General features: G+C 40.9%; 1 protein-coding gene across 3 annotated transcripts in view; it reads left to right on the top strand.

Moving 5' to 3' along the window:
- The first annotated feature begins 3,671 nt into the window (after positions 1-3,671).
- The window catches only part of ergic1 (endoplasmic reticulum-golgi intermediate compartment 1), a 79,735-nt gene continuing 57,191 nt past the window's right edge, over positions 3,672-26,215 (top strand). For 2 of the 3 annotated variants that reach the window (XM_067996405.1, XM_067996404.1), the window contains exon 1: positions 3,672-3,825. In XM_067996405.1, the coding sequence (XP_067852506.1) occupies positions 3,806-3,825 (20 nt within the window). In that variant the 5' untranslated portion in view covers positions 3,672-3,805. Of the gene's footprint in view, positions 3,826-8,831; positions 8,853-26,215 lie in introns of all 3 variants that reach the window. The other variant, XM_067996406.1, reaches the window with a different exon arrangement.

Here is a 26,215-nt window from a genome sequence, read left to right as displayed (position 1 = left end):
AGTATTGGGGCGGGGGCGGGCGGAGGCAAGGTCTAGCTGTTTTATGGGAAAGGGGGCAGGAGAATAAGATCCAAAGTACCAATGGGTCGTTTTGAACCACCAGGCCCCAACTGCCCACCTTGTCAGTCTCTTTCTTTTCCTTCAACTCAGCCATTGCCCCTTTTGCACCCTTAGGTATTCATGCACCAAATTCCACATCATCAATCAGTTCTTGTATTTATGTTTCTGCCTTAAAGCACTTGAGTAAATTTTCTGCCTTTTAAAACTAATGGTGTTAATGGCTGCAGATGTACAATTTCCTGATACGTGCTTCCAGCGTGCACCAGGAGTGCAGAAGTCGATTAACAAATTTATCAATTTAGATAGTCTTTATTAAACATAAATTTCCATAAACAACCAAAACTACCTCATAAATGCTAAAAGTTCATCATTTACACAATTTTAAGTTTTTATATATAAAAAAATTCAGAACAGAACTTTAGAAGATATTAAAAGTCACAAAGACAATTCAATTGATAAATGTAATCATGTTATTGTGAAATATGTAAATTTATTCCGTTTTTAATTTTGTTTGAAATCTTATTTTTGACATTAGAAATTTCAGTTACTGAGAAAAAAGGCAGACTTTTTTTCCCATCAGCAGTTTGAGTGATCAATTGGTTCATCAACAAACCATGACAGTGAAAAGGTGACATTTAGCTTTCCCATTTTAAAATGTTGTCTAAAGTTTTGACATGTAGATGCACAGATAGCAGTGTTACAGGAGAAAAGCATGGAAGAAAAGTGCATCATGTTTAGAATTCTATATGCAGAGTACACATATATTAGCAAAGAAGGGTAACTGAGTAATAAGCCTGCCATCGGCAACAATGGAAGCTAAGTATCAGCTTTGCTCAGTTATATAGCACTTTTACCTGAGTCAGATAGTTGTGGGTTCAAACTCTTATGAACGTGGGCATATAATTTAGGCTGATTCTTCAGTGCAGTACTGAGGGAGTGCTGCAATATTGGAGGTGCTATCCTTCAGATGGGATGTTAAACCAAGGCACCAAATACCTATTTAGCATGGATGTCTACCATCTTTTTTACATGGATATCAGTGATTGGTATCCCTGTTTGTGCTATCCTCTCTTGTGGCTCAAAGTCAATGGAATTTGAACTCCCCCCGCCCCTGTCCTGCTCAATGCAAGTGTCCTGCACAGTGGCTACCGTGCCAGACAGCTATTGCTCCTCCTCTTCTTGCACTTCCAGTACCAATGGCCCTGAATGCCACCTCTGTATCCTGGAGGTGAGAACTCTCTCAAGAGTGAATACATTATTTTTGGCTTCAGATGCTGAATCACCACACACTTCAAAATGCACCCGTTTCCCCCCGATAATACAGCTGGTGAAGTAGTGGGGGTATTGCTGTGCTTAAGTTATGAAAAGTTCATCTGCCAGTGCACTCCCAATAAAACTACATTTTTTGTGTATGTCATATATGAAGCCATTGGGTCTCAGTTTTCAAGAAAAACAACTTGAATAGCAAAACAATTTGACCATCAAGAACTAATTAATATCCTGAAGTCCAACTTATTCAGTTGTCTTGAAGCAGTGACCTTAGTTATTGGCCTTTTTTCAGAGCTGTTTTCCAGTTGCATATTATTTTTGAGTTGTCAGCTTTGCTGGGCCAATATCAGCTCTGTAATCACCATGTTGAAACAATGTGAGTTGACAATAAACAAATAAAATAAGATGCTGGGTTATATTGTCAAATCAATTGAGTTCAAATCATCAGAAATTTTGCTGCAGCTGTACTGTTCCCCAGTCAGGCCACACCTTGAATACTGTGTACAGTTCTGGTTATTGTGACATAAAAGAGTCATCAAGGCCTTAATGGCAGTCTCTCTCACACCAGCTGATCCCTGGTGTCAGAGGGAAGAGCTATGAGAAATAATTTACTAAGCTAGTACTCTTCAGCTTTGAAAAGAAGGGTCTGAGGGGACTTTGTACATTAAATCTTTAACAGGATAAAGTAAACCCGAAATAATATTTTCAGATACGCCAGGGCAAGAAGACACAAATTTAGTGAAGAGATTGATGGCAGAAATATTCCTTTGCATGGAGAGCGATCAACTGAAATTGGTTGCTAGAAAGGGTTGATGTGGCCAGGACCATGGATTCCTTTAAGAAATGATTAGATCCTGTAATGGGAGATTGTTGGTATTTTGGAAGAATTAGATCAAACAAACTGAAGGGTTTTTTCATCCAATACAATTATGCAATATAAATTTGGATAAATCCGACAATAATTTTGTAGCAAAGTTAATGAAAATTTCCAAAAATTAGCCTGGGACTCACTCAGGTCTCAAACTGGACTGATTCAGAGACATGAGATAAAAAGGAACACAAAGACTTGATATCAAAATCCCACGTACCTCAAAAATGGTTGCCAATTGCATGTTTCTTTGGTTATCCCTTTACCTATATTAGCTACTGCATGGGATCATACATGGAACAAACATAAAGAGAAAAAATATTTCATATGGGGAAAACTGCTGCATTGGAAAGTAAATCAACTATAGAGCAATCAGAGCAATGACAACATTTCCCCCCACTTGCTAGTTGATGACACCATCCCTGATATTAGCCGACAATTCCTGACCGAGTACATCAGATTTGTTGGATAACGGCGGAGTTTGCTTCTATATCAAACACGTATTGTGTTGTCTTGATCTGATATTGGTATGTCACGATTACCCATATTTCCAGGAAACAAGGAATACCAGTGTGATGATTCAACATCATTGCATTGACATCCCGATCAGCAAAATTTGATTTCAAGAATTTGGGTGCTAAGTTTTTAAACTACTCCGTGATCTGAATACTCCACTTCTCCTTATGCCAAAGTAATTACTGCTGTGGTAAAATTCAGTATACGTTCCTTCAATAATCACTATCATCAAGCTGTCCTCTAGAACTAAAAATCTCTAAAATCAGATGTTATTTTCCAATAAACTTTATTTCTTCCCTATAAATATTTATTGCAAATGACAATAGATGTACAAAATGATTTGGAGACAACCAAATCGAATTGTTCGTCAGACTGAAACACCTGACAACGTTTTTAGACAGCTGACTTTTAGATATACTTTAACCTCCACATACATGTTTCACTGGTAAGAAAACGAATGTCACCAAATTGTGACAACATATTTTTCGAGTTTTCACATTTTATTTTATAACTACCATACATCAAAGCACGATACTAGAACAGTTCAATGTTCAAAATCTTCTCATGACCAGCATCTGAAGTGCCTCCATAAATTGTTGGTCCTAGTTGAACACGTAGAAACAGAAGTGTCCATGTCTGTTTGCCATGTGAGATTCAACAAAGTCTGTTCAGCACGGCATCTTCAGCAGCAGAATCCATGGAAAAAAGCAGTTCATCTGGACCTCTGCCTCATCTTTCGTCTCTTACTCTTAAGCCTGCGCATACACTTCTTTCACCACTAAGCTCATGTCGACAAGGGGGATATAAACTTTTCTTTTTGGAGGAGGAGAGGAGAGTGGGGGGGGGGTCACTTTCTTCAACAGAACAAAAACCCCAGCCTCCCATCAAAGGCACCAACTTTACTGCATTGATCAGACCGGAAAAAAGACTAGCGACCTATTTGTCAGTAGCCAATAGCAAAGTGCAAGGCGTCCAAGAGTGACGGCACATCCGGGCGGTAACCGGCGGGCTTCAGAGAAAGTTCCACACTTTACCTTTCATAATTACACTATATTTGTGTTTATTGAATTGGTAGCAGTTTAAGCCGCTGGGATGGCTTTCGACGTCAGGAGGTGAGTTGCGCTGGTGTCCGTGCATCAATGTTTATTACTGGTGTAGGCGAAGCGTGGTGAGAATTAGAGAGTTCAGAATTGCTGCAAAAACCCTCGAATTCGGGGCCAATTGGTCCTTGTATCTGCTGCAAAAGGTTCCATTTCTGGAACACAGTGCAAAATCCACCAGGGAAACGCAGGAGCTGTTACTAGCTGTGCTTTTGTGTGTTTGCAATTCTAATTTCGGTTTTATTTGGGTTGCTTCTTTCGAGCTGAGGAATGCACCTTTCAGGATTGTCTTTAATCTTTGATTAATGGCCTTGCCACGGAATATATGGTCCACCTCAGATGTAGAACAGCTCTCCAGCATATGTGAGCACTTAAACATATGTACACATGTCTTTTTATAGCTAGTATTAAAATAACTAAATACCCAGGCTAGTGTCATTTCAATGTGTTGGAAAAGAACTTGTATCTCCAGTTCGGTGATTTGATCTTTGTGGTTGATTGAATTTAATTTTTCTTTCCTTCCCGGTGTACTGTTGTAGCTTTAATTTATTAACACGTGGCGCACAATGATTTGTTCCAACTTGGGTCCGGCTCTACCCGGAAGCTTTTTCTCCTCTTTTAAATTGCATCTTCAGAAACCAAATGTGCTGAAAATGGCCAGTAATTTCAGTACAGGAGATCGAGAATTTTTTTTAAAGCAATGAAACAATTTTAGAAGTATCCCATAATTAACAATTTTAAATTATTGATTAAAATCCTCTGACTTGGATATTTTGATGTGGAGATTTATTTTTGGGAATTGGAGTTAGAATTGCCCCCCCCCCCCCCCATCCACATTGTGTTTGAGCCCTTTTACCCACATTGTGCTGATCTTGCATAGAAATCTTAAAACTCACATTGGGTTATTGTTGCCTGTTACTGAATGCACAGTACAGGTGTGTAACCACCTGGAAGTGAAGCTGCGTTTAACCATTCAGAAGCACATTCACAGTTTTGTAATACTCTTCCTTACCCCAGCCATTGCTATAAGTGATAATGATTTTTAAAAATGTTAAAGATTTAAAGATGTAGTTTCACATGATTATCCCATAGGAGCTGAAGTGTGTCCTTTAAAATGGTCATCCTGGTATCAAACACCCTGAAGTAGTTCAGGTTTTCACATCTGGGTGAATTTAAGGGCTTGTGGTTTGTCAACTACTGTTGCCAACCTATATGCCTTGCCCTGGGTTCCTGATAAGAGAATTAGAGAGCAGAATTTAATGGTGCATAGAACAAGTGGAAATGTGTGAGCCCATGCCCTACTGCTCTGTAATACAACTCATTGATGCACCAAAGCACTGAGCCAACATGAATGATTTTCCCTCACCTTCTAGTTTTATCCTTGACCCTCTCTCTCTTGAAGGTGCTGATTCCTTCCTGGGATACAGTTTCATAGGTGCTTAGAGCTCTCTGATACCTTGCCCCAGTGGCCATTTTTCCTTTTGTAAGCCTAGATGGTGTGTGTTGATGGGCTGTGGTAGACATCATTGTCAAACTCCATACTGTACAGATGTTAGAACACATGGACATCTAACAGGTGTCCCTGGATAGTGATCAGGAGTAGGATGTTACCAGGGCTGGAGCGCTTCAGCTATGAAGAGAGACTGGGAAGATTGGGTTTGTTTTCCTTGGAGCAGAGGAGGCTGAGGGGGGACATGATTGAGGTGTACAAAATTATGAGGGGCACAGATAGGATGGATACTAAGGAGCTTTTTCCCTTCGTTGAGGGTTCTATAACAAGGGGACATAGATTCAAGGTAAAAGGCGGGAGGTTTAGAGGGGATTTGAGAAAGAACTTTTTCACCCAGAGGGTGGTTGGAGTCTGGAACTCACTGCCTGAAAGGGTTGTGGAGGCAGGAACCCTCACAACATTCAAGAAGCATTTGGATGAGCACTTGAAATGCCATAGCATACAAGGCTACGGACCAAATGCTGGAATATGGGATTAGAGTAGACAGGGCTGATGGCCGGCGCGGACACGATGGGCCGAAGGGCCTCTATCCGTGCTGTATAACTCTATGACTCTATGATTCCTGGTTGTTGTTTGTTTTTCCATTCTTATCCCAGAGGTGCTAAATCCAATGGTAGTCTCCTTACTGCTGCTTAAAGAGACAAATTCAAGACAGATCTGGGACTTTCTGTTGTGTGGTGCAGCACTTAACTATTTAATCAGGTGGTTTTATCATCTGTGTGTGTGTGTGTTCGTTCTCCCTTCCTACCCACTCTTAGCTGATATTTGCAGCTGGTACCTTGGATGTTGTGATAAGTGATGAGACAGCCATAAAGGAGAATAAAGATGTTACTGGAGTGTGATATTAAAAATTTTTTTTTAGAATACCATAGATGGTGGGTGGGTCTAATACTGATACTGGGAATCGTGATAAGGTAGCAGAGACTATTGCTGCAACTAGTAGCACAAGTTTTAGTAGCCTGTGGATGAAAAAGATGTCACACTGACAAGCCAAATGTTATATTTTTGAAAATGTCAGCATTCATGTGTTCATGCATTCACAGCAAGTAAAATGGTCACTGATATGCACAGCTTTTTGTTTGAAAATGTCAACTTCTTTGGAATTGAATATTTCTTGCTTGCACCTTCAAAAAATGTGACTTCCATAATCCAGATGGTCATCCAAAGAAAGGATTAAAAGTGTGTGTGTGACTGAAGTTGTCAGCCAAATGCAGTAACTCTTAGTAGGGAGTTCTAATGCAGGGTTTCAGAACTGGGTAGTTATTTGTTTGCCAGTCTGACATTGATTTAGTCTACATTAGGGTTGCTGCAATTACACATTCAGTGGAAATGAAATATCAATCCTGAGTTCTGTTACTACAGGTTGTGTTTCAAGTCCACATTGTACTGCAGTAGAGTTTTAATAATTTCACAATGAAATGACTCTAAGCTTTCAAATTATTACATTAATATGCAACCTATGCACTTTTTTAATATGTACAATATTTTCCTGATTATGGGGTCTGCCATTGTGCTACTATTCATGTTCTTATATTATTTTTAATAGGCTTTGAATAAATTATAATTATCGATAATGCCTTTTAAGTATTGTGTTGTTGTTGGAGAGTTATGTGAGGAGTTATCAAGACTTGTTTGAATTTCACAAGACATTAGTTGAGCTCTTTCATAGCTTCCCTGAGAACCCTTCCAGTGTGTTGAACATTGTTTATATTTGCCAGACAATTCAAAAATAAATGGGCAGCCATAGAATCATGAATATATTTTGTGATAACTTGATGACAAAACTTTTGTGTCACAATTGCAAGTAAGCAGTGGTTCATCCTGGAAAGTTTGCATATTCTACAGTCAGCTGCTAGATTTTTGGTTTGTTTAAAACAAGAATACTGTTTACATTTTAATGCACTTTTTCACCTTTTGGTCTAGTTTCCAAGAATGCAAGTAGGTGCTTGGAGGGGCCTATTAGGTTGCATGATTTGCTACAGCTACACAAAGCACAGGTTTGACCACATCTGGTGTACTGTATACAGTTCTAGGCACCACACCTTAGAAAGGATATATTGGCTTTGGAAGGAGTGCAGCACAAATTCACCAGAATGTTACCTAGGCTCCAAGGGTTAGATTATGAGGAGAGATAACATAAACTAGGCTTGTATTCCCTGGAAGGTAGAAGGTTAAGATTTAAGATTGACATTTTTAGGATTTTGAAAGGAATTGATAGGGTAGATAGAGAGAAACTTTTTCCACTGGTGGAGGAGTCTAGGATAAGGGGCCATAACTTTAAAATCAGAGCCAGGCCATTCAAGAGAGAAGTTAGGAAATATTCACACAAAGGGTGGTAGAATTGTGGAAGACTCTCGCACAAAAAGCTCAATTAATTTTAAATCTGTGATCGATAGATTTTTACTAGCCAAGTGTATTAAGGGATATGGAGCCAAGGCGGGTGGATGGAGTTAGGATATAGATCAGCCATGATCTTATTGAATGGCGGAACAGGCTCAACGGGCTGAATGGCCTGCTCCCGTTCCTATGATTTGGCAGTGCTAGTCAATAGGTATTAAATGCCCTTTTGTGGAGTTAGTGATATTTGACCCTGGTTATTTTTTTTGTTGCTCGGCCTCAAGTAGCTCACCACCACTGCCCCCCTTCTTCCCCCCCCCCCCCCAAGGTGACTGCTTGCTTAGTAGATGCTATTTAACACTTCAAGGGGCCCTTTTCATGGCATCTACTTTTTAAAGAAATAACAAAGCTAACTTTTTATTAAAATTGCAAAAATCGGTTATAATCACTGTGGGTATATTTTATATATTAGTTTTAACAGCATCAGTCTGCCAGAATTATTTTGGCATTGTTTTAAAATGGCATTGATCTTAATTCCATTACATCGCAGTATTTTTTTAATATTGTATAGTACATCAGCGCGTGGAAGGGACTATTTCTTTGCATGGGGTTTGAGCTGCGTGTAGGAAATGGGCTCCAGCAACAATTGTGTGGTGGTTTCATTATAAGGAAGTATTAAGAGATTGTCAGACTGGTTTTGTTAGTTATCATGCTTGAACAGTGCTACTTTGTAGATAGATTGTTAAAAGCCATCTGTGCCATTTTAGCCTGCTATGTAGAACAAAAATTCAACTGTAAATAAGTGTACTGCAATAAATTATTACTTTGATACTTTTTCTGTTGCAGCTAAATTTTCTTATGTCTAATGAGGCCAATTTATTGATTTTTGTCACAATGTTATTATGCCAGTGGGAGATGTATATTGCACCCCACAGCAATGTTGTCACAAGGAAAAAAAATCACATTCAAGGCTTTTATGTAGCCATAGATATCTTCCCTAGTTCAGTGGTGTCAGTTGCTCCCTTTAGCAGTGAGAATAACTTACTTTTATGGGAATTGACTAACACTGCCTATATCTACTTGTACAATAGCACAACCCAGGAATATAGCAAATAGCATCTGGACTGGATATTCATGCCTTTCACACAAATGTTTCTTCCTTCTTTCTAAGGGTGGAACAAGCAAACATTTGGTGAGTTGAAGCCCGAAGCTACGTACCGATCCGGTATGACTGGACTCAATTAATTAAATCTATACAACTTAACTTTGTAATAATACAAAATAAAGAGCACATCATATTAGTTCGCATCTGTGGCTCATCTTAAACAAAATGACTTATAACTATCAGCCAGCATTTTTATTCTCTTCAGCTCAGTGAAACACAGTTTTCCCTTTAACAAATCTGACTGCCCTTTTTAGCTTTGTTCCAAAAAGCCCCTCTGGCTTCTTTCTCCCCCCTCCACTTGCTCTTGCGCGCTCTGCCGCCCCCCCACCTCCTCGCGATGTCTTTTTTTAAAAATTGAAAATTCACTTTAGTAAAAAAAAAATAATGTTAATATTTTCTTTCAAATCCTTTCTGTGGCAAAATGGTTAAAATAAATTCAGCAATATTACAGCCGTGCAGTGCTGAATTCACTACTTCAAATTACTCCCAGTAATATAGTACTCCACTCTGTTATGCAGTTTTCTCCAAAGACCATCCAGATTTGGAAGTCAGCAACAACTAGTGTTTATATAGTACCTCTAACATAGAAAATGTCGCAAGGTGCTTTGCTGAGTGGGGAGAGAAAATAAATCTGATGAAGGAACCGGTGCTGAGCCATGATGAGAGAGTTAGGAGATGTGACTGAAAGTTGGGTTAAATCAATGGATTGGGAAAAGTTTTTAAAGATGGAGAATGAAGCAGGGACGGAGTTCAGGAGTGTGGTCCGAGGCAGCTGAAGATTCTCTTACTAATGGTGGGCATAGGGACAGTGGGGTGCACAAAAAGAACAGAGCGGGAGGACTGAAGGATATGGGAGGGGATAAAATGATTACTTGTAGTGCTGGGTGATTTTCACCGTTCACTTGGACATGAGTAGAAAGTTTCACACACCCACCACTACACTTCACTGAAATTATGGTGATCTTTTTCATGTGTGTTTTTGTGAGATTTTACAAAGAGCTTATTGGTGGGGAAGTGACTATCTTTTTGTAGGTGCAGTATGTATTTTTTTGCACCAGTGCTATGTGCTGATGGGTATGCAAAAGTCTGGTTTAAGGTAACCAGCAAGCTGCTTCCCCTGCAGCAAAGAATGGTGCAAGGATTGCCCCTGAATTTAGAGGTCAGTTATCAGTATTCTGATTTCGAAAATGATATAAAACTCTATGTAGGAGCGAGGGGGGCACTGTTTAGCAATGCCTGGCTGCTTTGGGAAGAGAAGAGAAAGGAAGAAGAAATGTTCCAATTGGAAACCTTAAAGCATATCCTGGTGCCTTATTTGTTCAAATCCAGATTTCTAAGCTGTGCTGTAATTTATGTGGTAGGTAAACAGTAGTACTTGACTTTTCTGGTCTGTAATGTTTTAATTTCCATTTAAAATAATCAACATTGGGGGAGGGGATGTTATTAAGTTTGATATATGAGGTGGATCTGCATCTGGCATATTATGTAAATTAAGTTTTAACATATTTTCAAAAAGGTTATTTTGAGCTGAGCTGTGTTGCTGTCAAGAACATACATATTTGTAGGCCAACTAGGTTTTAAATTTGATAGAGGCTGTCTGCACAGAGGCACTTGGAACATTATTAGTATAAGAAGCTATAGCCTTGAGTCCTGTGGTGTGGAAAGTTTTGCGATACAATAGGTTTGGCAGTTATGCAATGCATTTCTTAATGACTATAAAGATTCAAGATGTCCCCTGTTTGCTTTTTTTATTAAAGCAGTAAGGTAAATGCCTACTTTTTATTAGAAACTGGACATAATTTCAAAGCAGATTATGTGATGCAATTTTCCACATTTTCAGGATCATATCTTCAAGTCATGGTCTATTTTCCCCTCATGCTCTCCTTTTTCAAAATCTTGCTGAAACCATTGCATTGTGATATTGTGCAGTTTTTGCCTTGCTGTTAATATTTTTGTAATATCATCAACTCACAGGATTCTCATAAAATAGAGGTTGATGCAATGTGTCCTTTAAACTTTGGGACATGGGTTTGAATTCAGTCCAGATTGGGTGAATGTCTCCTGCCTCTGTTGAACCTAAGTAGAATTCGTTTGACTAAAGTTAATTGTCAGTTTTGCAGCAAAAATTGCCCACAGTTCCGTGCTAAATTGGCACACATTCAGAAGCAACAAGGACAGAATGTATGGGAAATAGAAATCTCTCACTGTGTTAGTAAGGCATCTTGTCTCAAGGGCAGGGTTAAAGCACATTGTTGAGACAGTGTAGAGACAACTTTACTGTGCATCTGGTGCATACTGCAGCTTAATGAGGAATGAATAATGCTGACCAGGAAGAGGTAATAAAATGTTCCCTTTCTACCTCATTCATTACAAAATTGCTGGGAACGAGAATTAAAAAGGTGAGAAGAAGAGAAAATAACACTATAGTAAATGGTGATAGGATGCTACAACTTCTAACATTTTGCAATCTATGAAGAATTAAAATTGAACTCTGAAGTTTTGAACATTTCTAAAAAGTTAACACAGCTGCTTACCAGAGATATAAGTTAAAATTTTTTTTTAAAAATTCCATAGATTATTAATCAAGCAACTGCTTTGCTGCATAAAGCCAACATTAGCAACTAATCAGTGGACAAAGTGAAAGGCAGATCAAGGAGAATTTGTATTGAACCCTTTCTTGTGCGCAGAAAGGTGCAGCTTTCTTAAATGCAGTGTTCCTGTAGTTTATTGGACTTTTGTTGCATGCTGTTAAAATTGGGTTCTTTGTTCTATTTGCCAGAGGGAGTGATTTTAATGAACTACTTGGAAATTGAAGCGAACATAAGAACAACTGCTGATTTTGCATTTTCATGTTACGAATAAGTTGCTGAGAATTACGAGTTACGATTTTTCTCTGAATATTGGAAACAGATTACAGAAAGCATCATTAACAAGAACAAGAATAAGTGAATGTAGGAAAAACTGCACTTTATAGTAGTATAAGCACAATGTAGCAGCTTCCCACAATAATAATTAAGGCACAATGATTTCTAATAAGATGAATCATGACCGAGAATTCCATATCCATTGTACTAAACAATAGGATTTCTGTCTCCTAATATTATCCCCACCTTCTGGCAATGATGATGAATGTTTTCACAGGTGCCAGCTGTATTCTGATACCTTGATCAAATAGTAATTTTTCGTGTCTGAGCTCAGAAAGGGAATGTTCTTCTTTATCTCTCCCTTTTCTCTTTCCCCATTCTCTTTCTCTTCCCTCCCCTGTCTTTCTACTCAATTTTCTGTCTCTTCCTCATTCTCCTTTGTTCTGCCTCCTCCCTCCTCTCATTTGCCTTTTCCATTCGCTTGCTCACGCTCACCCTCCTTACACTTTCTCTTGCCCTTTCTTTTGCAAGCTTGCCCACTTCATTTCTCTTTTTTTCTCTCTTGCTTTATCCTCGCTGTGTGTGTGTGTGTGTGTGTGTGTGTCTTGCTCCCTCTCTCTTTCCCCCCTGTCCTGTCCACCCCCTCCCTTCCCGTCCCCTCGCGCGCTCTCTCCGCCCCTTCCCTTCCCGTCTTTCCCCCCCCCAAATGAATTATTACAGCACAGAAGGAGCAATTTGGACCATTATGTTGTGTGCTGGCTCTATACTAGAGCAATCCAAAACTAATTCCACTACCCTGCTTTCTCCTTATAGCCCTAAATCTTCCTCTGTTTTAAATATCTATCCACTTTTCCAATAAAAGATGCAACGATCTCTGTCTTAATCAATCCCCATGTGTACATTCTCATAGAACACGGTCAATTGGAAAGTTGAGGTGCCTTTTTTAAAAATTTGTTTATGGAATGTGGGCGTCGCTGGCAAGGCCGGCATTTATTGCCCATCCCTAATTGCCCTTGAGAAGGTGGTGAGCTGCCTCCTTGAACCGCTGCAGTCCGTGTGGTGAAGGTTCTCCCACAATGCTGTTAGGTAGGGAGTTCCAGGATTTTGACCTAGCGACGATGAAGGAACGGCGATATATTTCCAAGTCGGGATGGTGTGTGACTTGGAGGGGAATGTGCAGGTGGTGTTGTTCCCGTGTGCCTGCTGCCCTTGTCCTTCTTGATTGTAGAGGTCGTGGGTTTGGGAGGTGCCGTCAAAGAAGACTTGGCGAGTTGCTGCAGTGCATCCTGTGGATGGTACACACTGCAGCCAGTGTGCGCTGGTGGTGAAGGGAGTGAATGTTTAGGGTGGTGGATAGGGTACCAATCAAGCGGGCTGCTTTATCTTGGATGGTGTCGAGCTTCTTGATTGTTGTTGGAGCTGTACTCATCCAGGCAAGTGGAGAGTATTCCATCACACTCCTGACTTGTGCCTTGTAGATGGTGGAAAGGCTTTGGGGAGTCAGGAGGTGAGTCACTCGCCGCAGAATACCCAGTCTCTGACCTGCTCTTGTAGCCACAGTATTTATATGGCTGGTCCAGTTAAGTTTCTGATCAATGGTGACCCCCAGGATGTTGATGGTGGGGGATTCGGCAGTGGTAATACCGTTGAATGTCAAGGGGAGGTGGTCATTGCCTGGCACTTGTCTGGCGCGAATGTTACGTGCCACTTATCAGCCCAAGCCTGGATGTTGTCCCAGTCTTGCTGCATGCGGGCACAGACTGCTTCATTATCTGAGGGGTTGCGAATGGAACTGAACACTGCAATCATCAGCGAACATCCCCACTTCTGACCTTATGATGGAGGGAAGGTCATTGATAAAGCAGCTGAAGATGGTTGGGCCTGTGTCAACCACCACTACCAGTGTTGCGATTTTTACATTCAGGTAAGTTCTGGTTGAACCCCGTTGTCTGCTGCTGATTGTATGTTTTGTGATTGTTACCATTGTTGTCTGGGAAACAGAACAATACTGACAACCAAAAGTGATGAATCAAGGACACTAAACCTGGGAAAGTCGGGTTATGTAAGCATTCTGCCTTTGTGGTTGGACCTGTACCGCATCTGATGATCTAATCTCTTATGAAATAATATTTGTATTTCACAAAGATGACACAACTGAAAGCACGTAGTATGGTGAGAAGAGTTTTAACAGTAATGTCATTGTAGCTGCTTTCCAAACACTCTTCTACTGAAAAAGATACCACTTTCATTTATATAGTGCCTTTAACATAGGGAAACGGAAACTCAATAGCCCACTTATGTAGCAAACTGTTTGCTGGAAAATTAAGGTAGATTTCAACTGTGCAGGGCTTGTGTGAAATTTATATTTAAGTTTTGATTATTTGTCTAATGGATGCTATAAACAAAATATGATATCACATCTGTGGCACTGGTCATGCTTGTGCAGTATAAATCATATTGCATCATATACATGTTATTTCCTATGAAAATAGTTCCTGTTAATATTTTCAATTGCTCAATTAATCAAATAATAGACTTAAGAAGGACTTTGGTATGTTGAAGGTTCTTAGAAAGTGACCAGGATTATTCTGGGACTTAGCTCGTGGACTATAACTTCGAGCCCCAACTTGTGAAAAATGGCTAAGTAAATTAAATCAGAGTATTCTCCTAACAGAAAAACCGATAGGTGGTGTAGATCAAGAAATATGGAAGAAACAATATTCAGCCTGTTGTACTACCAAGAGTCTGGACAGTAAGAACTTGCACCTCAATATTTTTGTCAGATATACATTTGCAAATCAATCTTTTTAATTGGGGAAGTAGGGATACATTTCACTCACAGGCCAAGTTTCTGTGGAGGCAATTTTTTTCCAGCTTTTTGACAGTGTATGCAGGTCAAGAAAGATCCATAAAAGTCATTGGACCAAACCTGTTTATTTCATTTTTCAGTTTTTAGAACATTTATGGAAAATATACAAACATTATATAGGTCATGTACATAAGTGAACAAGCAGTGGATTAAAGTACAGCAATAATCCAAAAACAAAGCAAATCTTACATCTTTAAGAGCAGTGGAGTAACAGACTTAAATCAGTGCCCTTTCTATCCCATCAACTGGTGATTGGTGGTGGCTTTCTCTCTTTTTGGCCAAAACTGTCTCTGGAGGAATTTAAGTAGCTGTTGACATTCTGTCTTGCAGATATGAGGATGAGATCTGCCCCCTCATGGCTGCAAGACAGGCTGTCTACAGCTACACAAGTGACTCCAAACATCTGAAGATCATTGCAAAGATAAGTACAGACGAGGAAGGACACTTGGGCCATCTAGCTCCTTCTTGCATAAAGCCTACAACCCCCATCTCCCACCCCCAGAGAGGTGATCAACTCTTCAGGACCAGATATGGCTGTCTTATGCATTTACTTCTTTCCACAGATGTCTACTCATGAATTGTGGTTCAGGATTGATGTGAAGGATAAAGCATAGTATATCCCAAGTACATGTGGGAGGTGATAACATTGGCTATCTGACCAGGTCATAGCAAGATTCCATACAGTAAATGGATGAGATGAGTGTTTTGAGCTTCATTGGAAAGAAGAAAGCCCAGAAACAGTTACACGTGCGCAAGAGATATATATGGCTTGGCCTTTGTTCTCCAACATTTGTTCATTAGCCACATCAGATATTGGCTAAGTGCAATATGATCTTTTCTATAGCTCTCGGTCAAGAATGAATAGCTTTCAACCTCGGGTGCCATTGGTTTGCTCATTTAGAGTTCAAATGACCAAGCGTTCTTGTGGAGGATAGCAAATGAAACCCTTCTTAGCATATTTCTTCCAGCTGGATTGTGACAGAAGAGAGGCTTTGAGCCACTTCTGAAGAAAACCTGCATCTTTGACAATGATTACAGCAGGAGACTTCCAGCTGTTTAGCCTGAAACTGGACCCTGTGATAATGCAGCTGCATTCTGTATAGATTCTTGAGTCTTCATGGGAGAACCGTTAGATTCTGACTAGGAATAATATTAATAGTGATATTGGGGCCAAATTGGTAAGTGTTATATATGGACCAGAAGTAAAAAGTGATTACATTATCTCTAAAACAAATAGTTTTTTTGTTTGAGGAATTTAGAGTAGGGGTAAGTGAAAGAAAAATATTTAATGAGTTCTTTCTATGGTTTGTTTGTTTATTTATTTATATGAATTGCTTAAGTGTGATTTAAAAGTGAAAATTATTTTCTGTTCTAATGAACAAATGAAGTTGGTTGAATATTTGCTTCATAATTTTAGTATCTATCTGATCACAATAAAGTTAGAGAAGAGATCAAGTATTAAATCATATGCCTGTTATTTATTTATGGTTAAATGTTCCTGTCAGCAATTGACCAACTCCTATCATAGAACTTTTATATCCCTCCACTTCAAAGAATGTACCATCTTTTATTACTGACTCCTGTTTCCATTGAAACAGCGGGGTCGAGTTTCTGCTTGTTTCCGCCAGTATCATCAACGCAATCTGGGCGAAATTGGCCGAACCAGCGCAAAAGATCGGAGAATTTTAAATGTAAGTGAGTTACGCCCCAAACCACTTGTATTCCTGTTTTCCACTATCTTTTATGCTGGTTAAAGGTTTAATTTGTCCAGATTAGGCCATGCCCCCAGGTTGAAATTGCGAGATTCCACCGATTGTGCTGATTTGGGAAGGCTCTTCAAATTGCGCTAATTTTCTTGGGTGCACAGGCATGTTTTAAAAGTCTTCTCGTATCAAAAAGTATTCCATTTACTAAGAGATTAACTAGTGTATATCAATGAAACTATTAAATGGTTCAGTATAGATTTTTAAAGTAATTTTCAGTGATTTTAAATCTGGTTACTCACAAGTGGAGGAGTGGACACGTATTAAAATGATTATTTTTGGTGATAAACCCATTTTCAGCTGTATTATAAGAACTGCACCAGGTTACCACCCTTAAACACATCAAGGAATACTTTTTAATGGAAAGAAAAAAAAAGAAACTTACGTTCTGTTATGCTGCCCGATTGTGCTGGCTCATTGAAGATTTTAGTAGGGATAAACAGGTCATTTTCGGTTGGCAGGCTGTAACTAGTGGGGTGCTGCAAGGATCAGTGCTCGGGCCTCCGCTATTTACAATCTATGTTAATGACATGGATGAAGGGACCGAGTGTAATGTATCCAAGTTTGCAGATGATACAAAGTTAGGTGGGAAAGTAAGCTATGAGGAGGACACAGTTTGCAAAGGGATGTAGACAGATTAAGTGACTGGACAAGAAGGTGGCAGATGGAGTATAACGTGGGTAAGTGTGAGGCTATTCACTTTGGTCGGAAGAATAGAAAAACAGAATATTTTTTAAATGGTGAGAAACTTAGATGTCCTGGTGCAAGAAACACAAAAAGTTGGCATGCAATTAGGAAGGCAAATGGAATATTGGCCCTTATTGCAAGGGGGTTGGAGTACAAGAGTTAGGAAGTCTTGCTACAGTTGTACATGGCTTTGGTGAGACCACACCTGGAGTACTGCATACAGTTTTGGTCTCCTTATCTAAGGAAGGATATACTTTCCTTAGAGGCCGTGCAATGAAGGTTCACTAATTCCTGGGATGAGTGGGTTGTCCTATGAGGAGAGATTGAGTAGAATGGGCCTATACTCTCTGGAGTTTATTAGAATGGTGAGAGAGGTGATCTCATTGAAACATGTAAGGTTTTGAGGGGGCTTGACAGGGTAGATGCTGAGAGGTTGTTTCCTGGCTGGAGAGTCTAGAACTAGAGGACGTAGTCTCAGGATAAGGGGTCGGTCATTTAAGACTGAGATGAGGCATTTCTTCACTCAGAGGGTTGTGAATCTTTGGCATTCTCAACCCCAGAGGGCTGTGGGTACTCAGTGGTTGAGTATATTCAAAGCTGAGATAGATAGATTTATTGGACTGTAGGGGAATCAAGGGATATGGGAATCGGGCAGGAAAGTAGAAGATCAGCCATGATCTTATTGAATGGCGGAGCAGGTTTGAGGGGCCGTGTGGCCTACTCCTGCTCCTATTATGTTCGTGATTATGCAAAAGAATTTTAGCGGGAACTTGAACCCTAACCTAACCAGCGCAATTTCAAGCACATTTTGGTAGGAATTTCCTGATTGTGTCCAAAGCGGAAACTCTACCCCAGCAGATCTAAAATGTTCCTTAGGTTTTTTTCTATCACACACAACTCTCAAACCAGCTTGTAAAGAGAGATTTTCCAACTTAAAATTAATTCCATCTTGGGTCCAGAGCAAGTAGGCCTGGGTTTGTTTTTATTGGAGAAAAAAAGTGTTGTGGTCCGAGTACAGTATCCAGTTCTTTAAAGTGGTGAAAGATGTTAATTTAATCAGCATATTTGATTTGGAAGGACAGATATATAATTAAACCTCAAACAAATCTATGGATTAGTGAAATTTATAACCCAGGGTGGTAGATATGTAAAACAGAATCACAGCAAAAGCAATTGATGCTTTGTTGACTTCAAAAGGAAGCTAGATAAATACCTGCCTGATAACAAGCAGGTATTTATCTAGCCTGATAACAAGATTAAAAGTTAGAGGGATAGATGTACAGCTAGATGATCACATTTTTCAAGATGAGAATGCCGCACTAACCAGTCTACCTTGCCAGAGATCTTGCCAGAGATCTCCCCTTCACCCTATTGCCTTATGATTCATTCTTCCCCTGGCTCCTGCAAGAAGAAATCTCAGTCAATAGTAAAATGGAGCATACAGCAAATGATCTATCCAGGCATCCGAAATGTGACTTGAACATTCCAATCACAAGCTTTAATATCATTCTGATGGCAGGATGGACCTAATTATATCTTTCCTCTGCTGGCATCCTGGGAAATCACACAAAATTCATGAGCCGAAGGTTGAAGGGGCCATTCTTTATCTCCCAGGACTCAACTGGATACTTGCCGTTGGTCTGTGAAAATAAATGGCGCACTCGATTGCCTCGAGATAAAGGAGTCATGAAAGCTCCCCGGAAAGCATACATTAACAAGAACAACTTGTGTTTACATAGCAAAGTTAAAAGATAGAAACAATATCCCAAGGTGCTTCAGAGGCACAAGGAGAAAAGGAACACTGAGCCAAAGGAGGAGATGGTCGAAGGTAGGTTTTAAGAAGGGTTTAAAAGGAGGAGGGGAGGTTGAGAGGCAGTGTGGTTGAAGTATGGAGCCCATTGGATTGAACTGGCATAAAGGAAGCATATGTGGCTCGCACTAGAACTTCTGTGCCAGCAGGAACAGAAACCTGGCTTTAACTTTGTTTACAAATGAGGTAGCATGCTCAGACATATGTGATCAGTTGGTTGAAAAGCATCAGGGTTCTGGGTGCTCATGTTGCAAGTCATGTTTGGTACACAAAAGTTGCCAGGACTCCAGATTTGCCTTGCCAGGAAATTTAAGCTCACTCGACATCACACACCCAATTTATGCTAGATTCCCTTAAAGAAAGGGCTTTGCAATTACTATGACATCTATGGTAAGAGAAGAACAGGAGTGGTTAGACTGGATGGGGGAGAAAAGGTGTGCCATTCTGACTTGCATGGAAAGCAGTAACGTCAGATTAGGTGTGTTCCTGCAACAAGCAAGGAACAGGCTCCTAATTTTATCATGAAGCTACAGATGGCATTCTTCCTCTGATTTCTCCATCTCTTACGCTCTCAACTGTGGGCCACCCCCATAGATCCAGTGCTTCCTCCTTGAAGGGTGTCGGAGGCATTATAAAGACTGGCTTACTTCCTGGAAGCTGTGCCTCCTTGTTATAGACTGTTTTCTCTTGAACATAAGAAATAGGCATGATGTGGAGATGCCAGTGATGGACTGGGGTTGACAATTGTAAACAATTTTACAACACCAAGTTATAGTCCAGCAATTTTATTTTAAATTCACAAGCTTTCGGAGGCTTGCTCCTTCCTCGGGTGAATGAAATGAAATCCTCGAAATGAAATCGCATTTATAATTCACAGAACAATGCTTGGTGATTACAGACAGTTTTTTCAACTGCCCGTTTAAAGCCTGGTTTAAGTGGAGCCCGTCTCAACGGAACAGCTCCCTCTTTTTTCCCCAGTACTGGTGCCAGTGCCCCATGAATTGAAACACCTGCTTCCCACACCACTCTTTCAGTCACGCATTTAACCATCTAATGTTTCTCCCCATGCCAATTTGCACGTGGCTCAGGTAGTAAAAAGAGATCATTACCTTTTGAAGTTTTGCTTTTTAATTTGGACCCTAGCTGCTCAAACTCCCTCAGCAGAATCTCATTCCTAGTTCTACCTATATCGTTGGTTCCTACGTGGACCACGCCAACTGGATCCTCCGCCTCATGCTCCAAGTTCTTTTCCAGCCGTGAAGAGATATCCTTAACCCTGGCATCGGACAGGCAAAACAGCCTTTGGGACTCCCGGTCACGGCTGCAGAGAACAATGACTATCCACCCGACTTGACTATACTATTCCCCAACACTACCACATTCCTTTTTATTCTCCCCACTTGAATGGCCTCCTGTACCATGGTGCTCTGATCAGTTTGCCCATCTTCCCTGCAGTCTTTGTTCGCATCCATACAGGTAGCAAGTACCTCATACCTGTTGGACAATGTCAAAAGCTGAGGCTCCTCCACCACTGCATCCTGGATCCCCATATCCACCTGACTCGCAGTCACATCCTCCTGTCCCTTACCAATGAACAAATGTAAACTACTACCTAACTACCTAACCTAAGGGGTGTGACTGCCTCCTGGATCAAAGTGTTCAGATAACTCTCCTCGCTGATGCATCGTAATGTCTGCAGCTCGGACTCCAGCTCAACAACAATGAGCCTAGTTGCAGACACTTACTGCAGATGTGATTGCTCGGGATCTCAATGGTCTCCACCAAGTCCCACATGCTGCAGTTACGACACACCACTTGCACTGCCATCTCGCTTTAACCTTGTTTTATGTGTTTAATTAGTTAAAGTTTCTATTCATTCGATATTTTTAGTTTTATTAACTAGTTTATCTAGTTTGTTATTGATAAAATAATATAGTTTCCCAGCTCTTTAGTTCAAACCACTGCTCCAGCTTAGTGCACAATAAAAACCGGTAATACTCACCAAACAATCGCCTACATGTTGTCCTGAGATGTCACTCCTTGATTTATTTTTTCTCTTTCTCTCTGCTCTGCTCTGTCCGCTGCTCTCTCTCCATTCTCCTCTCTCTGCTCTCTTTATAACCGGCTACTGTAGGGGATTCCCGCGTGCTCTCTCCGCTCTCTTTATACCCGTCTACTGTAGGGGATTCCCGCGTGCTCTCTCCGCTGCTCCTTTATACCCGGCTACTGTAGGGGATTCCCGCGTGCTCTCTCCGCTCTCTTTATACCCGGCTACTGTAGGGGATTCCCGCGTGCTCTCTCCGCTCTCTTTATACCCGTCTATTGTAGGGGATTCCCGCGTGCTCTCTCCGCTGCTCCTTTATACCCGGCTACTGTAGGGGATTCCCGCGTGCTCTCTCCGCTGCTCCTTTATACCCGGCTACTGTAGGGGATTCCTGCGTGCTCTCTCCGCTGCTCCTTTATACCCGGCTACTGTAGGGGATTCCCGCGTGCTCTCTCCGCTGCTCCTTTATACCCGTCTATTGTAGGGGATTCCTGCGTGCTCTCTCCGCTGCTCCTTTATACCCGGCTACTGTAGGGGATTCCTGCGTGCTCTCTCCGCTGCTCCTTTATACCCGGCTACTGTAGGGGATTCCCGCGTGCTCTCTCCGCTGCTCCTTTATACCCGGCTACTGTAGGGGATTCCTGCGTGCTCTCTCCGCTGCTCCTTTATACCCGGCTACTGTAGGGGATTCCCGCGTGCTCTCTCCGCTGCTCCTTTATACCCGGCTACTGTAGGGGATTCCCGCGTGCTCTCTCCGCTCTCTTGATATCCGTCTATTGTAGGGGATTCCCGCGTGCTCTCTCCGCTCTCTTTATACCCGGCTACTGTAGGGGATTCCCGCGTGCTCTCTCCGCTGCTCCTTTATACCCGGCTACTGTAGGGGATTCCTGCGTGCTCTCTCCGCTGCTCCTTTATACCCGGCTACTGTAGGGGATTCCTGCGTGCTCTCTCCGCTGCTCCTTTATACCCGGCTACTGTAGGGGATTCCCGCTGCTCTCTCCGCTGCTCCTTTATACCCGGCTACTGTAGAGGATTCCCGCGTGCTCTCTCCGCTGCTCCTTTATACCTGGCCACTGTGGGGGATTCTCGCGCTTTCTCCGCTGCTCCTTTATACCTGGCCACTGTGGGGGATTCTCGCGCTTTCTCCGCTGCTCCTTTTATACTCGGCCACTGGGAGGGATTCCCGTGCTTTCTCTCTGCTCTGCTCTCTCCGCTCTCTTTTATACTCGGCCACTGGGAGGGATTCCTGCGCTTTCTCTCCACTCTGACAGTGTGGAAAAGCCCATGATGGGCAGGAAGTACAGGTGGGAGGAGCAAAAGCATGAATGAGTGATGATAAGGAGTGTATGTTTTCAATCGTTTTGAGTAGTTTTAGAATGACTGGAGAACATGTATTTTGAGAAAACTTCAAAATCTATAATGCCATTTGTCACTTTGTGCACATATGTTTGTGCTGACTGGAGAACGTGGTGTAAGCAGCAAAGAAGGAAGTAGTGTGCAATGGACATTGCCTCTGAAGCAACGTGATACATCTTCATAGGGCTATTTTCATCTGTTGTGTGCTAAGTCACATGGAAGCTGGTGCATTCGATAACGTGCCACACAAGGTTGTTACACAAGATTAGGGGTCATGGATTGGTGATAATATGTTAGCATGGATTGAGGATTGGTTAATGGACAGAAAACAGAGTAGGAATAAATGGGTCATTTTTAGGTTGGCAGGTTGTAACTAGTGGGGTGCCGCAAGGATCAGTGCTGGGGCCTCAGATGTTACAATATATATCAATGACTTAGATGAGGGGATCACGTGTAATGTATCCAAGTTTGCTGACGATACAAAGCTAGATGAGAAAGTAAGCAGTGAGGAGGACGCAAAGAGGCTGCAAAGGGATATAGACAAGTTAAGTGAGTGGACGAGAAGGTGGCAGATGGAGTTAATGTGGGGAAATGTGAAGCTATCACTTTGGTAGGAAGAATAGAAAAGCAGAATATTTTTTTTAAAAGGTGAGACTAAGAAATGTTGATAGAGGGATTTGGGTGTCCTTGTACACGAATCATAGAAAGTTAACATGCAGGTACAGCAAGCAATTAGGAAGGCAAATAGTATGTTGGCCTTTATTGTAAGGGGGTTGTAAGAGTGAGGAGATCTTGCTGCAGTTATGTCGGGCTCTGGTGAGACTACACCTGGTCTACTGTGTACAGTTTTGGTCTCCTTACCTAAGGAAGGATATACTTGCCTTAGAGGGGATGCAATGAAGGTTCACTAGATTGATTCCTGGAATGAGAGGGTTGTCTTATGAGGAGAGATTGAGTAGAATGGGCCTATAGTCTCTGGAGTTTAGAAGAATGAGAGGTGATATCATTGAAATATACAAGATTCAGAGGGGGTTTGACGGGGTCGATGCTGAGAAGCTGCTTTCCCCTGGCTGGAGAGTCTAGAACTAGGGGGCATAGTCTCAAGATAAGGGGTCACCTCTTTAGGATCTAGATGAGGAAAAATTTCCTCACTCAGGGTTGTGAATCTTTGGAATTCTCTATCCAGAGGGCTGTGGATGCTCAGTCATTGTGTATTCAAGACTGAGATAGATAGATTTTTGGACACTAAGGGAATCAAAAGATATGGGAATAGGGCAGGGAAGTGGAGTTGAGGTTGAAGATCAGCCATGATCTTATTGAATGACGGAGCAGACTCGAGGGGCCCTAAGGCCTATTCCTGCTCCTATTTCTTATGTTCTCATGTTCTAATATTCTTCTCTCCTGTTAAATTCTTCTTAAGCTATTTTTAAGCCCTGTCGGAAACAACACTCTTTCAATTTGACTTGGTGTTATGTATCACATCACACCAAGACCAGTGGGATATCGTCTGTTTGCAGAATGAAGAGAATTTTCAAGAATAAAGAAAATGTCTAAACTTTCAAACTCGCGATGTGGATGTTGTTATACAGCTTTAAAGTATCTGGGGAAGTAGTTAAATGAAAGAAACAAAAATGGGGAATTTACATTGAGTCAGAATAGAGTGCATATTGAAACAATAAAAGAGTGGATAGTTGAATTAATGCACCAAAGCAAAATGAAAAGAATGAGAAATTAAAACAGCTATGGCAGACGAGAAGAATAAAAAAAGCTAGAATGAAAGAAGAAAATGCAAGAGAAGTAAAGGAGGGAGTTGGTAAAGGAGAAAATTAGAACCAAAATAGGTAGGAAAAATGGCCAAAAGACCCAGAATAAAAATAGAAAGTTTCATTTAAGAAAAAGAGATGAGCTGCCAAAGGCCCAAGGTGATACTGTAGTTCATTCATACTATCTGAGCATGTCAGCTTTTAAATATAAGCTTAGAATTGTGCTGGCTTTTTTTCCCTCTGTATCCTTCCTGTCGGTTAGTGGATTATGAAAAGGAAGGTGGAGGAAGGAATGGATGTGGAGATGTAGAATCATAGAATGATACAGCACAGAAGGAGGCCATTCAGCCCATCGTGCCTATGCCAGTATGTTTGTACTTGCAATAGTTAATGATGGTAAGTGCTGGATTTATTTTCGTGATCCTGGTGACATTATACAACAGATGTTTCAAATTAGCATATCAGTCGATTTTAATATCTTTTCTACATTTGCTGTTGTAAAATCCCTGGAGTAAGAGGGGTAGACTGGACAGCAAGGTGAGTGGGATTGATGTGTGTTTTTGGTTTTATAATGTGTTTTAGGTGTTTTTTGTAGCTGAGAGTTACTATAATGGTAATAAAGCCACTGCAGCCATTTGAGCAGTGTTTTTCTTGTAATACTTGGTTTCCGTATTACCACGCAACAGCTGAAAACCTCAGCAATTGGCCAAAGAGCAGTGGAGACTATAGCTGTTTCCATGGGCCAGCTGTCAGTCAAGTGATTGAAGGAAATATCATTGGCTAAAAGTCAGCTAGTTATACTGTTGTGGGGTGACATGGAAATTAATAGCAGAGTAACAAGTCTTCTAAAGTCTTCTTTTCAATACAGATAAAGGTTATGATTGCATCGCAACCTAGTGATGATCTGTAGTTGATTATTGGGCCCACTAGAGTCTTTGTCACTCTAGCAAGAGTACAATTATACATAACTCTAGGATGTGTGGATTTCAAGAGTTCTGTACAATCCTTGTAAATAAGCAAAATTTCACCAACATTTCATGTTAGTGAATTACCATTGATCCTAATTATCGCAGCTAATAGATGTTGAAACTTAACTAATAATTCTCTGGTGACTGATTTTTTTCAAGTGACTCTTGTATTCTAATTCAACACCAAAATTTAACATTTTTAGCTTAGTGATCTTGGAGTTAATTTACTATTGCCATTTACATCTATCTTGGCACCCTGTGGAGTTTTGACTTGAATCAAACATTTCTGGGAAAGGCTACAGTGATGCTAAATTAGAAAATTGCTATAAGAGAAATAAGCACCAGTTTCTTAAAGGTAAACTACTGATGCAGTAGTCTGATATTCGAACAGCAGCCCTACAGATGAAAGAATTGCACAATAACACGCAGCACCACTCAATCCCTTGCTTAAATCTGATGTTTTAAAATGAAACCTTTTTATGGATGTATTACATCTTTTCTCTGTTCTGAAGAAAAAAACAAATGACCAATACAGCCTGCAGCAGAGTGAAGAAATTAGGTCACATCACAAAGATAGTTGGGAACCTCAATGGCATAATGTTCACAATGCGCTTTATTTTTGTTGTTCTTCTTTCTCTCCAGGCCTTTTCATTTCCGTACATCCTTCACAAAGTAAGTGCAGTGATGCAATTACTTAATTCTTTACCACTTTTGACAGTGCCAGCTATGCTGCATTAAGTGTGCTGTACTGTACATACTGCCACTGAGGTCTGACCTTCATTTCTAACGAACGGGAAGGCTCAGAAACTCAACGCCACGTGCTGTAAGGCATGTCTTAACTATATTACATGATCCCTTTTGAGCTTTAAAGCCTAAGCTCAAATCACCTGCTAAAGGCATACGTTATAAACTGTGGTGCTGCTAACGTGCAAAGGCATTAATTACAGTGGGACAGCACTGGGAATGTGCCACAAATTATAATGCATTCAAACAGACATTTAAGTTCTTTCTTTAACCCACTTTTGTACAGTGTGTTGCATTGTCCTTTCTTGTAACTAACTATTTGGTCCATTTTAAGGGGCAGTTACTGAAGAACTGTGTCCAAGTCCAATGGTGCACCAGGCTTGCTCATCAATTTAACCTGGGTCATTCTGTGATACAGGCCTCGGTCTTCCCCACAGCCACCTTTTTTGGCCACAAATCCATTTCACAAAAGGAAGCCCTTTTTTATGCCTATTATCAGACAGGAAGAAATGCAAAGTGTCA

The sequence above is a fragment of the Heptranchias perlo genome, chromosome 14, assembly GCF_035084215.1.
Source record: "Heptranchias perlo isolate sHepPer1 chromosome 14, sHepPer1.hap1, whole genome shotgun sequence".
Lineage (NCBI taxonomy): Eukaryota > Metazoa > Chordata > Chondrichthyes > Hexanchiformes > Hexanchidae > Heptranchias > Heptranchias perlo.
Note: the sequence above shows the minus strand (reverse complement) of the source record. Positions and strands in the feature narration are given on the sequence as shown.